At 32.7% G+C, this 24,237-nt stretch overlaps 1 protein-coding gene across 1 annotated transcript in view; it reads right to left on the bottom strand.

Moving 5' to 3' along the window:
- Positions 1-11,120: 11,120 nt before the first annotated feature.
- Positions 11,121-24,237, bottom strand: part of LOC145679251 (lachesin-like) — a 987,796-nt gene continuing 974,679 nt past the window's right edge. The window contains exon 12 of the mRNA XM_081749839.1: positions 11,121-19,159. Coding sequence (XP_081605965.1) covers positions 19,068-19,159 — 92 coding nt within the window. The 3' untranslated portion in view covers positions 11,121-19,067. The remainder of the gene's footprint in view (positions 19,160-24,237) is intronic.

The raw sequence follows: 24,237 nt of genomic DNA, 5'->3' as shown, positions 1-24,237 counted from the left end.
TGGTTGTGAAAAGACGATCTGGTTAAGCCCAACAACTAAATATCTTTTACTTCGTGGGAATGATATGACTGAATTTTAAATGTAGTTTTATTGCATTTACGAAGGAACTTTCCTTACCGATACTTCTAACACAAACACAAAATTTTGTAGGCAATGTTTTAATATGCTATTTAAGAACAAAAGAATAATAGTAGTTTTCCAATTTTACGACTCTTTGAGTCTTAGTTATTTCTGATTTTAGTATCATTTAAGATCTAAATAGTTTCTAGAAACTCGCCTCCTCACCGCAAAACTTTGTAGAATAACGCTGTGAATGACTTTGTACACATTATAGATATTGTAATGATTTTATAGGTAGGGCAAATAAAGGTCCGGGCTTGACTTTTTCCCTTCAGCAATTTTATTATAAAATTCCTAAATGCAATGACTTTGAATTACAAAGATTAATTAATAGTGTCTTTTCTCCTAATTGGCTAGATGAAGGAGATTGGTGTTTTGCAAGGTGTTCCTTCCGCTCATAGCAGCATCCAGAACACTTGCAAGGTTATAGGTGAGATTTGTGGATAACCCCCTCCCCTCACAGCAGTCTCGCGAAGTTTTATTTGTAATTAGGATCCCTAGTTCAATGCGACACAGGGCTTAGGAAAGGTGTACCCCTAGTCCAGTGCGACCTCGGAGCCAGTGGTTAGTCGATTAGTGGTCAGACTGATGCGATGCCAGGTCCCTCGGTGGTCCCTCTTTTATGTGTTCTCGTCGGGTGGCTAGTTCTCCTTCGGATCCTTTTGTGTGGTCCGTCTTCTTTCGGGTTTCTTCGTGTCTTTGTGTACCGTCTGCTTCTTGTAAATAATGGCATGTGTCGTCATACATGTGCTTTTGTTATGATGTGGGGATCTTTACAATATATTTTCCTGAATAGTACATAAAGCATGTTATGGTTATGGTACATCGAGCAAATGCACGATAAGTTAATTCGTAGCAAATTCTAGAAGTTGGAAAAAATACGGGAAAATAGGGAAACGCACTCATCTTTAGCTTTGTGAAACACCGAAAGAGAAAACGTTAATCGATTTTGTAAAATTATATGCTAACTTATAAGGTCAAATCCAAAGAAATTCTTGTCGTTGAACTTTTATCTTATTGCCTTTGTGGTTACTCAACGTCTTTAATCGTTCACAATTTCTAAAAATAGATTGTTTTCCTAAAATAGAGAACAATCTCTTCTTTCTATGTTTCTTAAAATAGATTGATAATGTAAATAATATTCCTAGAGAATTTTGTAGTCTTAATTATTTATGTTAACAAAATGTATTTTAAAAGTCATATACAATTCTTCGTTATTATTATTATTTTTATTTGTTTCGATATTTACTTGTTTTAAATACAATGTATGTGTAGCAAAGGTCTTCAGTTTTGTGTGAAAGTCAAACTATATGAATTCCCAATTACATACCAATATGATTCTTACCGACTGCTAAATACACAGCCTATGTTCGCATAATGGATAAATGAGGCTTGCAGACGAACCACATATAAGCTCCCCGATGTCCATTAATGGATGAAGTAATAGAGAGATTAGAACTGGTATCAAATAAAACTACTAAAATACACCTGAAAGTAATCCACATACAACTTATTTGTGGATTTGCTAAGGTTAAGTAAACTTTTGTAGGTGCATTTTGTAATTCTGTCTCGTACGCAGATTGTATAATATAACAGATTTATTTATTAGAATAGCATAAATCTTACACAGTAAAAAATAATGACTTGTAAACTCGACATAACGGTACTGTGTTACCCGAATTGTGTTAAATTTTGATACATGCCTGATACTATTTCAACTCCGTCGCACTTTGAAATGTTAAAATGGTAATCGTTAAATGAACTATCTGACGTGATAAAGGGTCATTTAAGTAACACACTATTGGCATTGCTTTATATACAGTTGCGAAACAAGTACTTTCACAAAAAAAGGTTTCTTTCTTATTAAATCGGCATGATTCTTATGAGGAGTTATAAACTGTGGCATGAATTATTGATAAGTAGTTACGAAAAATAAAGTATAGTTGGCGATGAAGAGGAACATAGTGAACATAGGAATAACAGATTTGTAGTACTTCTATTAATCTAATATTGCCAGAAAATTCATACACACACAAAACTATTTTCGAAAAAGTGTAGGGGAAATATAATACATTGTTCGTTACTTGACGTAAATATTAAATATACTGTACATACTGTAGCTGTGTTCATAGCAAAAATGTAAGATAATGATAATAAAGAAACTAATACAAACTTTGAATGTCAGTTACTAGATTTTGCGACATCCTTAGAAAGTAATATGCATGCTTAGAATTGCAGTATAGTTGCTTCCAGTGAGATTTCAGACAATATACTAGAGGGAGGGGTTTTTGACACACAGAAGATTAAACTAATGTTGCAAAAATACTGGTAAGCTCTGTTAAGTACGGTCGAAGATTTGACCCAAAGTGTTTCGGCGGGGATAGGCAATTCATCCCCGAGTGACTTCCTGAAGGCATTACTGGGTGAATCTACCTGACGCAGATTTTGAGGAGGTTAAGTCATTATTCTTAGTAAACGAAAGGTTAGGCTCATTCCGACGAATAATACAGTTATTAATGTTAGTATCTCAATGGCTTTCGTTTGCCTTGCTGTACGTAAAAAAAGATCATCGTGGTGTTGTTCCTATTTCTACGTTCCTTCGTTGAATCCTCTAGCTCTACAACAACGCTCATCACCATCTATATGCCAAATCGGTAACATCAGGTTTGTATTACCTGAAATGTCGTACACTTGGAGTTGAAAAAAACATACTAAAGTAATAGCCAATATGGTACCACTGTCGTGTGTTAAAATTAATTGTTTTAACACCGTCATATTTTACTGCGTATTTCCTTCCAAAGACGATTGATTCATTGATTTGAATATAACGTTCCATTCCAGGACAAAGGTTACATGAACCATTATTGAGATCATCATCCGAGATCTCACGGAGAATAGAAACCGAAGCCACGTCCATAGCAATCATATTTGTTAATCAGGGAGTCACTATTGACTTCCGACTACATTTTTGGGCGACTAATATTTGCGTTCGTTACAGTAAATAGTTATGTTGTGCCCTCTATTCACGTACCTTATACGGAACAAGATATATCTCACACACATCCAAATCCAACAGGCAAATATTGTTCTTCCCCTGAAGGTCATGTTATAAAAATTTTCTTTGATATACTTTTCATTCAAGATTACACAACTGACTTTATTGAATTATTACAATGTCAAATTTTACAAACTCTAACTTTTTCTTTTCACAGCTTTCTTGTTGATCAGAAAGTCATTTCCATGATGGCGATTTCCTGAATTAATATATTAATCCATCTTCCAAACTAATCCATTTGTTATTGATTTGTCTTCTAAGGCTTTCAACACTTCTAAGATTGTTTTATTCTGAGTATGCTCATTTTTTCTAAATTCTTTTGGTCCAAATCAGGATAAAAACTATTGGCCGTTCAAATTAAGGATCATCGCCAATTTTTTTAACATTATATATTTTCTGCAAAAATATTGCCGTCCGTAACTTATTAATATACAAGGCAAAACATGTATAATTTACATTTTTCTAAAATCGTATATGTATAACTGCGTAGAGGTATAAGTAATATTGAAAAACCTGTTTGTTGATTAGTAGATTTGGGTGAGCAATGCTTGGGTAATTGCAGACATGTTACATTATTTAAGAACGTTGCAGTAGTTAGTCTGATGAGTTCTATACAGATTTTAAAGAAGTTATGTCCAAATAGTTATTGAATAGTAACTTGAAGAATTGATGATCAAAAAGAAGTGTCGAAGTGAAGTTTGTGGAAAAGTAAAATTGGAAATAAGAGTAGTAATTGAATTGCAATTTAGGTACAGAATATGAAGAGAATAAGAGTTGTGTTACTAAAGCAATGTCTTTTCTTAACAGTGTTTTAATAATTATGTTCTGTTTTCTACCTAACATCAATTCTATTCCCAAGAATAGTGACATACATAACAAAAGTCTACAATATTAGTTGAGAATTCATATTTCAAACAATAACTCGAAACAAAATACATAATAAATATCTGTGCTTCAGTGATAATTCTCAACTGGAATAATTCGAATAATATCGTTACTGCGTATACATTGGTATACATTCTTTGGGTGCTGTTTTTTTTTCAGGTGGTATGTTCCACTTCTTAATTGCTGTCTTTGCTCCTCTAGAACTATCTTAAAACTAACTATTAGCTGAGCTTTATACTTGATAGCTGAGCTCTGAACTGAGTAAATCGCCATTTGAATGGCTTGGCAATAACACAATACAAACGATAAACATTTGGGTCAATTTGAATGAAATACTTTTCACAAATTTGTTGTGTCAACTAGAGAGTAGATTTGTGAAATGATTTCAACATTGAACCTGAGAACCTAAAAGAACAAATATACCTCGATAATATAAGCACTGAAGTTAACCTAACTTATTTAAACTATAAATAATGAAAAACTTCTTATTTTATAATCCGCATACCTTTCTCACCAATTTCCTGAAAATTCTTGCGAAGATAATTTAAAGGGTACATACACGAAAATAGTATACAAGTAAAAATAAACAATAAATCAGAGTAAAATAATGTATTATAATTCATGTTTATCTTCTTTCATTTTATTTAATATCTTTTCTGTCTGAATGACATGTAAGCACAGTGAGAGTTTACAACATGAAAATATGTACATTCAATCTGGACGTTGTCGCCAATCAACAAAATAATAACTTGAATTTGTGTTACTGAAATTCTTTTCACAATTGTATTATATCATTGTTCTTTATTTTTGGGTGTTTCTAAGCTGTGTTAGAAAGTGCAATTAATATGATCACTATGAATATGTTCATTGAATGAGTCACCTATTAGGACCTTAATCTATTTATTGTAGGGAGACATTCTTTAATAAGATAAATGAAAACGTTACTTCTACTTTCTCGTTGTGCACTTTTAATGTACTGTAATATTTAATGTATGCATTTTTTTTTTACTTTAAATCCCATTGTTTGGCTGTGTAATATTTTTGTAATTCGTGTCAGTTAATACATACATATCGTAAGTTTTATCCTAAACATTTGAAAATCACAACAAACAGTGGCAATATACTGCAATAATCTCTTGAACTTGTGATAGAAATAGAGATTAGAAAATAAGTGGCCATTGTTCAATGGCTTTGGATAAAATGTTACCTAGATGCTGGATTTGGAGAAAGGAGTACAAGATCATTATAACATCAATTCAGCACTAAATTTGCCTTTCGAACACTTTTTAAGATGGAGCTATATTCATTGAATACGGGTGTCATAACTGATACGCCAAAGCTTTAGTCCTACTGGAAGGTGGCTCTGGTAAGATCTGGGAGGTCAAGTAGTGTCAAGTCTGTTCAGAGGAAATATGAGTGACCGTTTGTGCTCACCAGAGGGTGCATTGCGGTATTCACCTAGTGTCTTGAGAACAATTGGAGAGGAATTTGAAAGAAAACATTGTTTAACTCTGTTATAAAAAGCCATCTTTGCCGGCAAAGGCAGCTGATAAGCTGTCCAAAAATCACTTCATAGGAATGAGTGCTGGACGTTGGCTGGATGGTAGTCTTTGGGCTCCTAAATGTTGTTGCACCAGTTTATCCTCTCATTTTTTACCTCTGATACTGAATAGCATGCTTATGCTCAGGCACATAAAGCTCTGCTGCGACAGAAAGAACAAATTGCTGCAAGTGAAAACAATAACTAAATAGTGCATCACAGCAGAAGTTCTTAGTTACATATTGTTCATAAAAGAAATAAAATACAACCATCTCGCGGAATCAATAGTTTCTTTTGCATTTTACTATCCAAAATGTACTACATATCCTGCAACAGTAAATTGACTTTCTATTAGGTCTTCCCATAGGTATTTCTATATTATCAAACTAACCACAAACTATCAGAGAAGGTGTAGAAATCTGATGAAGACACAGACATTATATTGAAACTGTTACGTGATTGTGTATTTTATATTTTGCGTTTTTGCTCTATGAAAATAGATAATGAAACCGGAAATAATAGTAAATATGGGACACTAAATTGATAGCAGAAAACAGCTTCTTGATTTATTCTACAATTTTTGCTCTATGGAAATCAATATCGAAACCTTGCTCAGGTTGTTGTTTTGGGTTTAGTTTGATAAATTGACTTGTTCTTTCTTCCCTCCTTATGTGATCGATCTACCGTATTTCACTTTGTTACTGTTCGCAACACTACCTAGGATCCACCGAAAAGCAACGCACCTTCAAACAGAAGAAACCAAAGTGTTATGCAAAGTTGCCACGTATTCTTTCTGAGAATCAGAGAGAATGATGTGTAACAGAACTGCATCTGTGACATATGTTTTCTCGAAAGTGTGAAGGAATCAAATAACTATTATTACAACTTTCGGAGAAGCAAACCCATGAAACTAAAATAGGTGGGACAGTTATATAAGTTAAGGTTACTATGCCGTTGCAAAAATGTTTCTTCTTTTGTTCCCGTCTTCTTATATATCGAATAAAATTCAAAGAGACAGTGAACATTATGTGGAAATACGTTGAGACTAGTGGTGCCATATGCTACAGATTTTATATCGACATATATCAGAGTGAAAACAGTAAGAAGTATCGAGAAGTTGTTTTTTGGAATCGATTTAACGTCCCAAAAACCGGATCCATCTTTTACGTTAACCGAAAGTGGTTTAAATTAAGAATGTTCTGTTTAAACGTTTATATTCATAGAATAAGAAATGTAATACATAGCAAGAAGTGTTTTGTTCGTCTCAAGACAACATATATCATGACCATCCGCAACACTCTACAGAAATCTGAAGTACTGCAAATTTACTATTACTTCCGGTTTCATTATCCATTTTCATAGATCAAAAACAATAAGAGATGTCGAAAATCTATTTTGATACCCATTCACCGTTACGAGAATGAATTTCATCTCTATTTTACCTCTCTGTTGAAACCGGAAGTAGTGAAATTTTATTATATCTGTTTACAATACTGATTACATAATAGATAAACGGAAATTAATAGAGATAATCCGTTTTTATATGGATTCAGCAATGCAAACATATGCTTCAGATTTGATTTCATGTCTCTATTGCAAACGAAAGTGATAGACATCAATTAGCACTGACAGTTTCAATATTAATGTCAATGGAGAATACTCAGTAAGAAATAATGAGTAATGCCTTTTCACATATATTCAGTGTCTCTTTGGTCTTATATTTCTATTCAAGTAGTTACAGATGTACTATTTCAAGTTTGAATGTTGAGCTCGCATAATCTAGAACTCTACCATAATTTCAAACTGTGAAACAAAAGTCACTTGTTATAAAGATTAAATCATTTTTTTAAAAAAGAATCGAGCTGTATTGAGGCGAAATTTATACAAATAATAGAAAATATACTTCACTCACCATCAAAATTACACACCAAGGTGAAGACATCGTAGGAAGTCATATAAACAATTTATTAACATAACAGCGTCATGAAGCAGCAGTGGCGTCGAATATACCAGCAAGTGATAGTAATCATAAGCCAGTCAGAAAGCTACCGTTCAGTGACTGAACAAAGTTGGTATGACGTGAATTTGTGCATACGTACGAAACATACCTCGTCGTCGAATGTGCAATCCTTCCAGCAAGTCTTTAATGACGGATGAATAATGATGCACCGCGGTTAAGGTTCATCCTTCCGCAACATTGGTATTCATGTTGGACATAATGCGTCCACAGTGCAGCGTATACCGATTCTTTGGCTCCAAGAAGGTTCTACGCAGCGCATGTTGGATCCTAATGACCGCGTCGTATGGCTCTGGCTGATTGTACAGCAACATTTCGCTCGCTGTTGCAAGCACCAGAGGTTGTTATGCAGTACCAAGTGTGCTCATGAACAGTTCTACGTCGTCTGCCAGAGCAAGGCATATTTGCACGGGGCTTGTTGCTGTACATCCGCTGACTGCGCAGCACAGGTATAGCAGACTTCAATGGTGTCGCCAACATTGTTCATGGAAAGACAAATAGATGGACATACTCCTTTTTAGACAACTCATGCTTCATTCTTCAGCTTCACGATGACTGCACCTGTATCTGACGTTATCATAGCCACGTAAGTCCGGCATCGGGTGCTATGTTGAGGGTTGCCAATGGATTCAGTGTCTCTTAATGCGTCGTACACACTGCAAGACATTGGCCAACCAACGATACGATAATTTGACGAGGTGTTGGACTTGGTTGTGGTCTTATTATTGCAGTCCTGCCGTGGATTACATTTCAGTTGCAAGTACTGTCATGTTACCCGCATGTTGCAAGTACTGTCATGCATTTTCTGGCTGGGCAAAATGTTCCTCAGCTTTGTTGGCACTCTTGTTCTGCGGATTGCATATGTCTGGTCAGTGGCTGCCCAACGCTTCTTACACCTATAAGCTTCACCCGCTACAGTTAAAGAGCTGTGACATCATGTTGAAGATGAAAGAGTTGCCATACCCCAGGAGGACATCCAAGGGCACATTCTGTTAATGCTTCATTGTGTTGCAGCTGTTCTGGTTTCCCATGATGAACCCACAAACTACAGTTCTGCTTCACTATCACCACGTTGTAACGCATGTTACAGAGCGATAAGTTGAATTATTTGCTACTTGTACCATCAAGTTTGTGTCTGTTAATTTGGCGCTGCTATTATGTCTGATTCTTGGTGTTGCATTTTTCAGGCTAGCAATGTAATTTTGCATTCGAACAACTTAAAATTTTATTCTTATCATCTTTATTTCGAAAATAATAATGAGGTAGAAATTGAAAGTGTTTGAAACTCTTATTTAGTCAATAAAACCTAACGTACTACATACTGTAGGTTTCTGCAATTAAGGCATGAGGTCAGGTAATCTTGTTTAGCCAATTAGAGCGAATATTATTCTTAACGTTTCGTAAAACAAGGAATTTATTGAAATTTGGTTTCACTGTAAACTGTGCCGGAATGTATTAGAACTTACCCAAACAGGTTTGGATAATGTACTTGCAATTCACTGCCAAAAGTGTTGGACAAGTATTGTAGCTCATAGCCTTGTAGAGGTCAAAGTATGAAGCCAAGTTGAAAGAAAGGACTGCCAGTTGAAAGCGTACATTTGTTTTGAATAAAGTTTCGTCACGAACTTCAGTGATTTATTGTCAAACAAAGCGTAATAGTTGTTATTTAGGGAAATTATTATGAACGTAAAATAATTTCTTATAGATATATTTGCATTTTTGTGTGTTTAATTGTATGTATTGTGCATTCATTGTATGAACTATATTCTAATCCAATATTTAAAATCTTATGTATTGCATAACTACTCTATCCAAGTGTGTTACCTGTTGTACCCTGTAGATTATCCAAATAAAGCTATAAATCAAACCTTGTAGTTTCACCGAAGGATTTTGTAAAGATATTTTTGCCGGGTAAACTGCAGTGTACTCACTTTATGAACTTTATGCTTCACATATGTGTACTTCTAAGTAGATTACGGACTCCACTTTTGTTAAGAAGTATAACACATCATTTGAAGTATTTTGACTAATGTAAATAGAAAACATATCGTTTGAAACGTTTTTCTACATTTCAGGTGGTTCAAATGTAAGAAAAATTATCATAAGAAAAAATAAAGGTAAAAGGATACTGAAAAATAGAAAAATGTTGTTTTATGATCAGGGTAAAGTCACTGTAGTGTACATATTATATGCTCCCAATGATAATTTTGTTAATTTGTTACTACTGTTATATTAACAGAATGATATTTTCATTGCAAAAGACTCTCACTATCTGTATGTGTGGCTGACATATATAGCTAATGCAAGTTTGATCATAATAATTGTTTCTCACAAATTTAACAAATTGCGTCTTCTATCGTTCTCTAAATTTGTAGTTGGCTAAAATCCAGAAAAGTCCTTTGTATGGCAATTGTATGTATAAACTTCTCCTCCAGACTTAAGAGCAAGATTAAGAACTAATTTAGATGAAAAAAGTTTTAACGTAAATTCAAATTCATTAAAAACAACATTTCATGACAAGAGATTTTGTAGTCAATAAAAGCACCATTGAACAAAGCAGAAAATGTCTGAGTAAACAAGTTGATGTATTCTAATCAATTTCATGTAATTCATTATGTCGTAGTTGTACATATGCAATTCATAGTATTAAGAAATATCTGTTGGAATCCAGTTACACAGTTTAATTGCATTTTACATCCAGTAGTACTTTTTATTTTATTTTATTATACTTATTAACCCATAGAATCCCGGAAAATAATACTGACATTAAATACCACTGGGGCCCATTGGACCCCGGAACTAAAATTTCATTATTTAAGTGCAATTTTATTCTATGTAAACGAGGAATGGAATAGATAAGAACAATCTTTGTTTTATTGTCATCACAGTATAACAGTGGTTTAGTTATCAGCTCTTGTAATGTTCATACAGTATATTTTAAATTCATAATTATACATCCCGGATAAGAATATTATTTTAATATTTCCAATTTTTAAAATATCAAATATTTATTTTTTTCCTTCTCAGATTTGCAACGTATACTGAGTGGTATAATGAAAAGCATTTATATGTACTTAGCTGTAATAACCAATAAATACAGTTACTAACAATTTTCAACATCAAATATTTCCAAAAGTGATTTTAGAACAATTTTTATTTCGCATACTTAAAATGCAATATTTGAATTAGGATATTTTAAATGTTTGTTCTCGTTTTACCAGTTTGTAATTCTTTCTTCACTTTGTTTTAAATTTTCTATTTACAAACACATATATTTTTGGAAACAATAACTAATTTCATTGTAATATCTACTATATTATTTTGCATAAACACAACATTTTAACTCTTTTATAACTCAGAGAACACAAATTGTTAAAAATATTGATGCAATATATTTATCCAATAACGTCACGTTCATTACAAAGAGCTTAAGCAAATCTCACACATAACTTTTTATTGCAAACACTGTATTCACTGCAAACAGTTTTTGCATCTGAAGGAAGTTGATCTGTTTTCTGTGTCATTTCCACGGTCACATATGGAACAACGACTTTTCTTTTGAGCTGGTTAATTTTAATCCTTGGCTGTATTCCTGGAAGTAGTTGGAATGTCACAAATGTCTTCATATTTAACGTCTCTTCTTTCCCGATTGCTATTAAAAATTTCCATCTTGAGTTGTTCTTTGAAGACAGCGTGAAGGAAAGTCCATAATATGTAAGCATTCAATCCACTTACATCTACGATGTCACACAATAAGGCCATGGGTCATCTTCTTGTCATTCTCTTGATGCCAAACCACATGACCAATGGTATCCACCCCCCTTTTGTTTGCATTATAATCTTGTATGATTTGAGGTTTGCGTTTCTCTGATTTCTCTTCTGTGGGAGGTTGAAAATGCATTGTACTAAGAAGAGTTACAACTTTACATGAATTAGGATAGTAAGATACTGTCATTACATTGTTTTCAATTCCAAATATGGTTGTGAATTTCTTTCTCTCCTTAGCAACCGTGAAATCTGATGCCAATTGTGGATCATTCCGTCGTATTTTACCAACTAACGTCAGGCGCTTTGGAAGCAACTCCTATGCAAGTTATAGACTTGTGAAAAGATTAACACCGTGATATTGTGGCCATAATTCCGAATTTCTTCCGTGAGATCCATGATCACTCTTTTATCTTGTTCAATTTCTCTGGAATCTTCTTAGCGCTTCCTCGTGTTTTCTTGTATCTTCCAAATATTGTTTGTTGTACTGTTATAAATAGAACAAATTTTAATACCATACTTTCGCGGTTTTAAAGGTTAGCACATTTTGAAAGAAAATTTTCCTCTGACAGTCAGCAGCTGCTCATCTACTGTCATATTTGGTCCTGACACATACGTTTCTCTCAAATACCCATTCCACATATCAAATAATTCCTTGATTGCTTCTAGTTTATCGGAAGATCTTTTTCTGCGTCTCTCGGCTGCATTATCAAATCGCATCACTCAAAATATAAAATCTTGTCGGCGTTCCCAGGCTCATTTTATTAAATTTGGAAGAGATTGAAAAAGATATTGTTAATTTGAACTTTATTAACCGAGCCTCGTATATGAAGGAATAATATAGAAGCTTCTTTCACTAGTTTGGTATGTTGTGCATTTGTTAGTAAGCCTAGCTTCGATTCTACGGCCATATATGGTCAAGAAACAGGGACCCTGATCACGTGACAGCAACATGCTTAGTGACTGTTTCTTTGTGTCTGGTTTTCGGAACTCTTACCTGTCATCCACACACTGTTGTAGTTGAAGGAGTTGATTGGACAATGATCCTCTCTATATCTGATTTTCGGGAGTCTTACCATCCACGTACGCAAAACTGTATAAAAAAAAAACCATAGTTAGCTAAGGGAATCTCCAGTGCTTCTTCTGCCCGTAACGACGCACGATCCGCGTCGATCAGCGCTCGGTAGGCCGCCCTTGATTACAAGTCGGGGGGGGGGGGCATTCTAAGTGGATACGCGCAGTTGCTTTATATGCGCTTCCCTGAACGGGTTGAGCATCAAAGACTAGACTATTGATAAAAAAAAAAGTGATCAAATCCCAAGTATAAAAGGGAACTCAGTGTTCATGAGAGTGAACTTTTCTTCTGTTGGTAATGTTGTGATTACTGAAGTATTAGACGTCGTGTTGTCCATAGTATTTCTCGTATACCAGGATACTAACTTACACTCGTATGTGTTAAGAAACTGTGCGCCAGTTAGACCTCTCACGACTGAAATTACGGGATAATTATTGTGCAGCTTTGAGCGTCTTAACAAGGACCTATTCCTGAAGCCTATTGTGGACCTTTGCAGTCAATTGGGACTCGACACCAGAACCTCAACGTTCCTGAAGGAGTTGACCGGTCGAAGATTATTGTGAGTAAATAAAAATTTGTTGATCGAGTTGCCACCTTGATTACGTAAAAGCCACCTTTAATATATGAAGTAAACGTTTATTTGTCTGTTTGTAATCTTTTGATGTTATTTGTCATGTAGTAGAATTATATTAAGTTTCATTATATTGTTTACACACTTTAGTTAGGCTTTGTGATTTGATCCTCAAGTTCATTTTAATTTATCGTTATTTGTGCCTAGTTCAGTCATTTGCACGCATTTTCATTTTACGATACTTATACTTTTGTCTGCCGTCCTCCCAGCTTCGGATATGACAAAAATGTAGGTATTGGAAGGAACCATTCTTAGCCGTGGCAGAGCTGGGATACACACGAGAGAGAGAGAGAGAGAGCGACAGAGAGAGAAAGAAAAAGAGAGCAAGGTGAAACTCTGTAGTGAGAAAGAAAACAAACGTAAATGTTATGGTTATATTAACAGAATTCTAGCCACGACGGAGACCACGGTTTTAATCTATTTCGACTTATTACCTTGGAAAATATTGGACGTCTATCCGAGCGACTCCAGAATTGATTGATAGATTCCGTTTTGGACGTAAGTAAAACGTACCTACAAACTTCTTCAGTTCAGTTTGTTCCACCGACCACGAAAAAGTATCCGTTCCTCTGTTTGTCTACGTACATATCAATTTTAGCAGCGTAGGTCGAAAAAAATACAAATGCAGATGATCGTGAGTCACATTCTCTAGCTGCATAGTGTGAGGTCTCTGCCTTTTTAGTCTGCTTGGCATTCTACCTTGAATCGCTGTACATTGTTGAACATGCCAAATTTCAGCACTTTTTTAGACTTAGAATCTGTTGATCAAATGTCTCCTGCTCCTATAATTTTAATCTGAACCACCATTACTGCTACTTCGTTAAAAGAAAACATAATCATTGTTGTCACTTGAAGGTAAATAGTCACTGTCTTTTCCAGAATCCACACTTTCTTTCATACGAAACAATTGAGCAACATGTTCACAAGTGAGGTATTTTGTCCTCTCAAAATCATTGTCAATACATAAAACACTACGGAAATCACTAGAATCTTTCGGAATCGCACTTTTGTTTTGTCTTCTACGTTGCATTGAAAGATTATTTCAAATTGGAAACAATAAAAGTCAAATCGACAGCTAGAATATGTATTTTACTTAAATTTTGAAAGAAACTGGACCCCATTGGACCCCATCTGGTAAACGGTGCTATATAATGAATATTTTAAGAGAAACTAATGAGGAAACAAAATGATACTTACCTAACAAAAACAACAAACAAAAATAGGAAAATTAACGGCTTAATATTTAATTTCAGTTAAATCACTACGAACGATAAACTACCAAATATAGTCATGGGGTCCATTGGATCACACTGGGAGTTCTAGGGTCTAAATTCAAATACATGAATAATTCAAACTGTAGGAACATAAAATAATTACTAACAAAATTATTAGATTCAGTTTAATTGATTTCAAAATTCACAATAGACTGCATCCTTAAATAATCAACTTCAATTCAATATTATTTATATGATCTTATACTTTTTATTTTGAATCTTTCTTTGTATTATTTTATTTATGCTGGACATGATCTTTCATCGACTGCTTTATTACATATGTGGAAACATAGTTTAAGAGAACGTAGCAACATCAGATAGGAAAATTGTGTTTACCTGTCTACTTACCTGCTGACAGCCGAGTGCTCTTGTAATATCTTTATAATTCTTTCATTGTTGTGGTAGATTTACAACATAAGTTAAATTAGATATATTCCAATTTATTCTCACCGTCAGATGTAGATAATTGAAGTGTAAGCAAGCTATTATAGTAGTTTATTATCATTTAATATGTATTTCAAAACAATATTTCACTCCTATCAGTGTGTGTCTTTATAATGAAGCTTTGTTCTAAAAAAAATAACTGTGTAGCTGTGTTTTTACCAACCTTAATCACAATAGTGTTGTAACCGTTGTATGATTTTACTTTGTTTAATGCCTTTAAATTAGGTGGTGGGAACTGGAAGAATACACCATAATGCAGTGAGTACGTTGTCTGATAAGGATTCATCATGCTACGATTCGTATGACGCATATATCAATATAATGATTATTAGAATAATAGATGGTTCTAGGCCATAATGTACAAGAGAAAAATGCACTGCCGCTTGTGCCATTAAGAACAAAAATGTGGATATGCTACAAAACACATTGCTAATTTATAAATTATTCTTATTTTCTTGTTACTGTATTTAGAGAAAACTTTTTGCTGGAGAACTACGATACGCTTTTATTCTCGTCTTTTTACAATTATTTAATTTTCGTTAGGATCCCAAAATATAGCGAAATCTTATATAGAAGACGATGTAGGTATGCTAACTTTCAATTGCAAACAGAACGTAGAATAAACATATATTTATAAAAAATTATAAATATTTTGCGAACTTTGAATATGATTACGTTGTGTTTTCTCTAAGACTTTTATCTGGCCAAATTGTAAGATTATTTTTATAATATTTATCGAAACACATATGGCTCTTTTTATTTCGGTCTAAAATGAACATATCAATAATGTCATAAAAGAACCCACTGTAATATTTTTATAGATAAGTTTTAAAAATACCTGGAAGCTGGAATCGATATATATTGCCACTGTTTATTGTTAAATTTGACACATGACTAATTTCAACATACAGTATATTTGTATAATGTATCGTACATATTTATATTTTTGTTCACATGTTCAACAATAGAGATAAAATAATTGTCAAAACAAATATAAATGTTTGTTTAAAAGATTTATAACGTGGCGAGATTCTCATATTTTTATTATCTTTGGAAAAAGTTTTATAAAGTAAATAAAAATGCACATAAGAATAAAATTATTGCGGTAATTCTTATATACGAATTAAATGAACATGTCTGTAACAAAATCTTGAAGAAATATTTGTAGCTAATCTTGAATATAAAGGCCTATTTCATAAGAGCTACTAATGTAATTAGCTAATATTGTTGGACTAATATAGCATTATTTTGAATAGTTGTTTTGTATTTCTCTTCACTCACAAAAGAATATATTTTTGTGAGTCAAGTGATAATACAACGAGTCGTATGCACTCAGAAATCCATTTACGACGTTTCATATTCATGAATAATTCAGTGGAAATAACACAATACATTGCACTATAGCACATGACATTTATTTTCTAAAAGCGAAGGAAGAAAAAATAATTTAAGGTAATTAATTACATGTTAGCGTGTATCAGAATCTCCTAGATACAAAAAAACATGATATATTTTTCATCAACAATCAATAATTAATAAAAGTTTATCCTAATATCATTATACTTAAAATATATAATTAATCTTATTTAAGAGTGACAAAATATTAGTCATGAAACATTTTTCCAATTATGAGTTATGAGATAAGGAATTATATTGGTATCTATTCTAATATTATTACCATATGTTTTTGAAACTAATCAAATTATATTAGATAGTACATATGCTAATAATATTATAATAATCACTTTTATGAAATAGGCCCAAAACGTCTTAGATATTTTTATTCGTGTACTTGTATATAAGGAAAAGCTCCAATCAACATTTATAGAAATAAAAAGGGTTTATATGTTAATATTATACTGGTTGCCGAAGAGTAGTGTGTCATTGTGATACGTTATTTACTGTACTTGAACGGAATATATTGAGCAAACTAATTTTATTCTTATGCATTATTTCACCCTGCTGTTCAAACTACTTTCAATGCTTTTTCTGTGAAAGTAGAAAGTTAAAAATGTAATGAGTTTTCTTTTTTCTTTTTCTTTTTTTTACATAAAACCCATTCCTAAACTTTGTTTATTATTTCACGTGTACGAGTATAAAAGATGAGAATGGATGTGTATGAATATATTTAATACTGTGAAAAATATACATATAGGGAGGACGGCGAATGCAGGTTCTTTCTTTAAATTACCTTTTTTTTTTGCTCGCTTTTACACATTTCTTTTTTGTGTTTGAAATAATATCAAATTGGAAAAATAATAATGAAGAAACACTTAAGTGGTCAGGATTCGTGTTTTGTGAATGAAAACTCTTTCATGATTTTTTCCCTTGTGCAATAAGTTGCAGAAACATGCATAATTACTTTTTTTTATTTATTTCATTTTTCTTTTTATGCATAAATAACAGCTCAATTGTTTTCATTTTCTAGCAAGGAATGGAAGGAAGTGTGCAAAAAGCTTTGTATGAATTTCTGTTCAGATACATGCAATTAATAATTAATTAATCAATGAATGAATTAATTTAACCCCTGGAATATACATAGATATATTTATACATATATCTTTTCATTCTTTTTAAACGTTCTTCGTTTTGTTCCTCTAAAAAGAGAAGACGAGAAAGAAACAAAAATTAAGAAACAAGTAACAGATATATTATGTATGTATATATGCGTATTAGTCACTTGATTTGCTACTCATGTCCTTATGTAGTAGTCCTTTTTTCTTTGGTTAGGTAACCAAAATGATAAAACAAGGAACAGCTTCTGCGGCTGAGTTCTTCAATTTGCTTTTACAATTATTTTCTTAGTTCTGACTGAAGAAAAACAAACAAAAAACACACACATACAACGGAAGTTAACTCTTATGTTCATTTGTTAATTAGTACTTTTTCTTCAGTTTTGTCCATAATCATCCATCATTACTTTGCTTCAGAAATGTCGTCTTTACAAGCACTTTTGTATATATACACCACTCATCACCACAATTACCATCATACATGATATTAAACCCTTTTCCCTTCTTTCAAAAAAGTAACTTTGTCTTCTTTTAACTTGATGACTGCAAATGATAATATTTTTATCAGTGCACCTGATTTTTCTAAAATTTAAAACATTACACACATAATTCATTTCGGCATAAGTGACCAACTATGCTGCTTATGTTCTTATATTGTTTTTAATTTGTCTTGTGTTTTCTTCCTTCTTGATTTCTTCTTCATACACATTGTTCACACACATACATATATGTAATATTGAATTTCATTCTATATCTATCTTCACTTTTATTTAAGTTTGAAATCTTGATCTCTCAGTAAAATTTTTGTGTGCACTTAGATTTCTTTCTTTTTCGTGAGTTTAAACGGAATATTTTTTCAACATTCCCCAGTGTTTTAACCAGAAAACATACCTCATTTCAATTGTTTATAACAAAGTTATAATTAACAGTATTCTGTTAGTGTTTCAAATGTGTGTGTATTTGTGTTCATTACAATGTGGTTTCATATATATTATTATGTTTTTTGTATGTATATGATTTTTGTCTCAGTGTATTACAATAAATTCAACCAATTAGAAATCAATTTAAGGATATTACTTTTATAATTTATTCCTGAATTCTGATCACTTTATACTATTAATATAATAGTTTTTTTAACGTGATGTTTTATTTAGTTAGCATAAATTTGGCACTTGATTGATACAACTAAAACACTATAATTGGTACTTTTTTCTTTGAATTGAATCCCTTTCTCTGATTTCTTTTCCCTTTGCAATTAATGATTCCCTGTACAGTTCATTATATATGATTATCTCAAACAGTTTTGAGAAACATTCATATAATTTCTTTTTTCTTTTTGTTAGAACACAACACTGTTCATGTATTTTTTTTTAAAACTTTTCGTATGTCTACCTTTTAACTTCTTGTTTCTATTGGATGAATGCACACATTCTCCCAGTGTCTATTGAGCACAAAGTTTTCATTCACTCACTTTAGAACGGTGCATTTTAAAAAAAATCCATTTCAATATGTTTTCTTTATTTTTTTGTTTGAAAAACAAACACAGAGAAGAGAAGGGCGAACGAGAATTCTCGTTTTAAGGTCATTTCTTTCTCCGTTTCTTTTCTTGCTGTTGAGCAACAGAACAAAATATGTCCGGTTCACACTAACACGGAACACTCTCATGATTTAAACGAGAATATTTTTATGCACTTTTTCATTGTTTTTTTTTCATTTTCCTCTTTTGATGTTGACTTTTTTTTAAGCAATCAGTTTCCAGCTGGTGACGATCCACAAAATGCAATAAGGAACCCCACAAGCACTATATGAGGCTGTGCCCACCTAACCACAGTATTGGAACCTGCAAAAGAAAGAAAGAGAACAAAACAATGTTAAGTACATGACGTTAAATAAACATAATACAGACAAATGTTAACGAAAAAGTTCTAAGTTTAACAGGTATTAAAATTAATTATTAAACTACTTTAAGAGATTATGATTGTTTTTAATCTTCAAGTAGTTTGATTCTCGCTCAAAGGATGGCGCCACCGTCACCAATATTATTACATGGAAAGATATACATAAATATAATAATAAAAATATCGAACAATTAAAGAATTCAATAAAAAAGATGAACACATCGATACCTGGGGAATGTTATATGTAAATTTTCCATATTGTTGATCACCTCATTGTTGGAAACAACAATTGTTTATAAAACAATAAAAGTAATTCGATTGATTTCGATCAGAAGAGAACTAAACTTTGTTTCACGACTCATTATATCGATACATACAGAACTGTATTTATGAAGTCTCTATATTTTCCTTGTAACCTTTATTGGAAGCACTTACATTGTTGCGAAACGGGATCTAACTATCACAAAGCCAAATTAAGTCTATAATAAAACGAGAATGTTTTCTATATTTTCGGAATGACTGATTTTACGAGTTTTTAAAGCTTTTCTTAACACTAAACAAATTTTGTACTTATTATCTAAAAGCCACTTTTGCAAAAGAGTTGAAAGGAAAACACAAGACTAAACTACAAATTTACAATTTAAACGGAATTCAATTTGTCGTTCATTTCATAATAGAAAACAGTGTTCGTTTTCATTATCATTAGAAGTAAAGACATCTAAAGACCAGTATTTGTAGAATTTGGATATATTACTTGCAGCCATTGTTGGAGGCAGATACTTTGTTTCGAAACGGGATGCAGCTATCTCCGAGTCAGACTTAGTTTATAATAATAATAAAAAAAGGTTCTAACAGTTTCAAAATAAGTAATTCACGAGCTTGCAATGGCTTTCTTCTCAGCAAGCACTCATCGTAGCTATTATTGAAACATCATTGTAGCAAAAAAGTTGAAAAAACACAAGACTGAACTACAAATGCGCATATTTTTAAAGCGATTCGATTTCTAGCTCATTTTATAGTAGAATGCGGTACTTTGGGGTATTATTTTAAGTAAAGGTGTTTAGAAAATTATATTTGTGGGAATTTAATATTATCCTTGTAATGAGTGTGGAAAGCAAGTAGATTGTTGCGAAATATTAAGTATCTCAAAGTTAGACATAATTTACAATAAAAGGTAAAGGTTTCAACATTTTCGGAACGAGCAATTCACGAGTATCCCAAGCTTCCCTTTCAATAGTTTTGCTCTGTTACAAATGACTGGGCAGGTGCAACTAAATTTACACCTAACATTTCAATTAACACACAGTTGGTTGTTGTTAAACATATGTAGCACTGAAATGTGCTTTTTCTCTGGAATCGATGCGTAAAAAATATCAACTTTAAAATTATCTCTGTTGCTTGGAGCGTGTTGTCCAATGAGTACCATACGTCAATGGCAATATAGTTCATTGTGTCATACTGCAATATTTCAGTACATTCTGTATGTGAGACGAAAAGTAAACAGTGATCATACATGAATTAGGAAATGGATAAAATTAACTCAATGTATCAAATTTGGAAAGATTTTAAATCTTTGTCTCCATTTATGGACCTACTCCAATTCCCCGCCATTCGAACTTCTCTTTCCTTCTCCACAGAACAAGATCTTATATATCACAGTGAGTATGGGCTGAAATTGAAGCACGTTAAAAATTTTGGACCTGCGGTGACACAAACCTTGGTAGAAAACTGATGCGGTAACCACTTGTCTACTCTGACCACTTACTGGGTATTGTACAGAAACTGTTAAATACTTGAAACTTCTTCATGAAAAAGTAGTTCACATACTAAGGTCTGTATGAAGTGACCACCATTAGTTGAGTTAACCATCATTTCCTTCTTCGACTGAGAAACAGGTCAAATAGACCTTTCTGAACGGGACAAAATATCACGAAACGTTTCTTTTTAAGTTGAGGCTGAGGTTTTAACGTTACGCCTAGGAAGAAACAAAACATGATAACATGATAACATAAAGATTCCGCAATTATTTAAATTGCATCAAGACGTCCAGAAATATTAGTAAGGTTGCGAGAGATTTTCAAGTAAAATATGCTTAGCAAATGTCTTATCTTCGTAAATAGTAATTTCATTTGCCACTTTACACGAAGACTTGTAGCGTAGGGGTAGCGTACAAAGCTACTAAGCGGTACACCCGTGTTCGAGACTCGTCTTGTCAATTAAATTTCTTAATCAAATTGTATTGTTTAGGTAACGCGTATTGTATTTCTAATGTTGCTTTATTATTATTATTATTATTATTATTATTATTATTATTATTATTATTATTATTATTATTATTATTATTATTAATAATAATAATAATAATAATAATAATAATAATAATAATAATAATAATAATAATAATAACAATCAATCCAAATCTCCATCAATTCACGGATGCCGTTTTACGTAAGTTATTGCGACGTAAAATAAAAATTGACTTGTGCGAAAACTACGTGTTCCAAGAGCTGCAAATTGTAAAGCAGGAAAGAAGGAAGTATGGTGATATTGCAACACAAATCGAATTCGAGGTTTCAACGGATTTAGATGTTTATGGCCTCTATATATCGAGAAAGTGGTTTCGAATATCCCTTCTTCCTTCTCAATTTAACGTTTTCACTCACCTAGAAATCATTCATTTAACGAATCCGCACCAAAATTTAAACTTAAGGTTCTCATGGAGAGTTTCTCGTATATTCTTGCCATTGCAGATATTAGAGACATTTAGTCAAGCGTGAAAATAAAAAAGTACGATTATCTCGGAAAATGGTTTTAACGATTTTTTATAATTAATATACGAAAATTGCATTAACAAATGTATACTGTGTTATAGGATTTTTCTGAGAAAAAAATTCAAGTGGTGTTAATTCATGGCGTTGAGTACTCCTCGGACGATTTTCTCAAGTTAACTTTAGATAATTTTGTTTATCTTTTATAAATATATAATACACTCTATGAAGGATAGTGGTAATGCTCGAAAAATTTTCCCCTAAAATTATTCAAGTAATTTTGTTCGTCTTTTCATAAATAAATAATTAATATCTTCGTAATGTGACATAACACGTTTGTACTAGAAACAGTTAAAGAAGGGTATTTTAGTATTAGTTGTGAGTTTTCTATATGATTTTTTCAAAAACAACTCAGACGATCTTGTTCATATTTCATAAATGAATAATTCATTAATAACTCTATAATGGTGAAATTATTACTTCATTCCAAAATATTCACAATGGCTAGTTCACTCTTCGGGATGAGTGTTTGTTTTCTGTCAGATTTTTTCAAATATGACTCATGCAATTTTATTAATATTAGGTAAACAAATATTTTCTTAACCACCCTCACAAACGTCATAGGTCATCTTTTATGAAAAACCCAAAAAGGGTAGTTTAGTTTTTCTCACAGAAAGATTCCTGGAAATGTCTTATAATTTAGTTTCTATATTCAAAACAAAGTTTTGTTAATAACTACTGTATGCCATGATTTAGTGTAAGGAAAAAGAACGGTAAAATTTAGTGCACTGATTCGTACCTTCTATTTACTTTTATTGAAGTCGTATAAAAATCCAACTTATTTTCACTTCATTTCTTATCTTCAATTGTGAGAAGTTGGAAAGCTACAATTCATTTATTCCATGTTGAACGTATTTATCCTTTCAGAGAACAACGGAAGGTTCATGACAAGAAATGGAGGTATGGGTTTATGTGCCCTTCACTCCCAGGCATTATCAACTGGATGCTCTGAAATTCACGATTTAACATTATATTCATAGTAATCATATACAAGAGATCGTGATGGTTCAGTGGTAGAGCGTGGTGTATGGGACCTTGGTTCAATCCCCGCTCCCGCCAACTGAATTTTGTGGTGAACAAGCACCATGGTGTGGGTTTTCTCGGGGATTCTCTCGCCTCCTCCCACTTTCTTCATTCCATCATTTCCTTCATTGCTCGTCATCACCATCTCCTTTCGCCTAGTCAGCATAATCACGGGACGTAAAACTTGAAGATATTATTTTCATCTTTTCATAATTATATGCAAGAGAGTAAACCTACTGAAACGTTGTAGTGGCTTTCTAGGTTCACTGCTTTATTACTTACGAGTTACGATACCCTGACATCATAAGATCTATTACATCACACCTATTACTCCTTTTTCTGCAGAACCAGTTAACTCTGTCCTAGTTTTCGCCATACCTAGTCCAGTTCGACTTTTCAATTCATATTGTCAACACCTGCCTCCTACTGCTTTATTTCCATTCAATTTCGAACGTTTTTATTTTAAAGAAACTGCCTTAATAACAAATCCGGAATGAAACGGATAAAAAAAACCCATCCCATCTGCAAGTTGGGAGACAGTGGTCTTACTGACTACAGTACTTCATCTCCTCTTACGATGTAAAATGTGCTTTTTTCTTAGAAGACAAATTACTACTGTTCATGGAAATGGAAAATGGTGAACTGTAAGTCGATAATACTTTTTAAAATATATAACAAAATCACATTAACGTTTCTCATTCCAACCTCCTCTTTAAAAAAAAATCATTTTAAGGGAGTTTAGCGAGATTAACAATTTACATGAGGTTGAAAACTGAAATTAAAGCACTAACAAATCTTTTGTAATGTTTCTCAGATTCATTCATTGCTAGAATCAGCTATTAAGCCCTTCCTTTTGCATCATACGTAAATTCTCCAGCTTCTGCTTTCTTGCTCTTCTCTAAATGATTGGCTTTAGATTCCCTTGTGCTGTTCTTCGCAGAAGCAACATGCGTCTGTGTATATGTAGTCTTACAAACCTGATTAAAATTGTCTGTAAAATGTTTTGATGAGAATGGTAATTAATGATAGTATCAGGACAGTTAGCTTTAAACAACACGTACAGTTTTAACATAGAAAGCACTTCTAAAAATATTTGACACATCGGAACAGCCATATGCCTCTTTTATTGGGAATTCACAGATATGCAGATGAAGTTTCAGAAGTTCCTG

The sequence above is a fragment of the Thermobia domestica genome, chromosome 2 (genome assembly GCF_964235325.1).
Source record: "Thermobia domestica chromosome 2, izTheDome1.hap1.1, whole genome shotgun sequence".
NCBI lineage: Eukaryota > Metazoa > Arthropoda > Insecta > Zygentoma > Lepismatidae > Thermobia > Thermobia domestica.
This window is presented reverse-complemented; position numbering and strand designations above follow the sequence as displayed.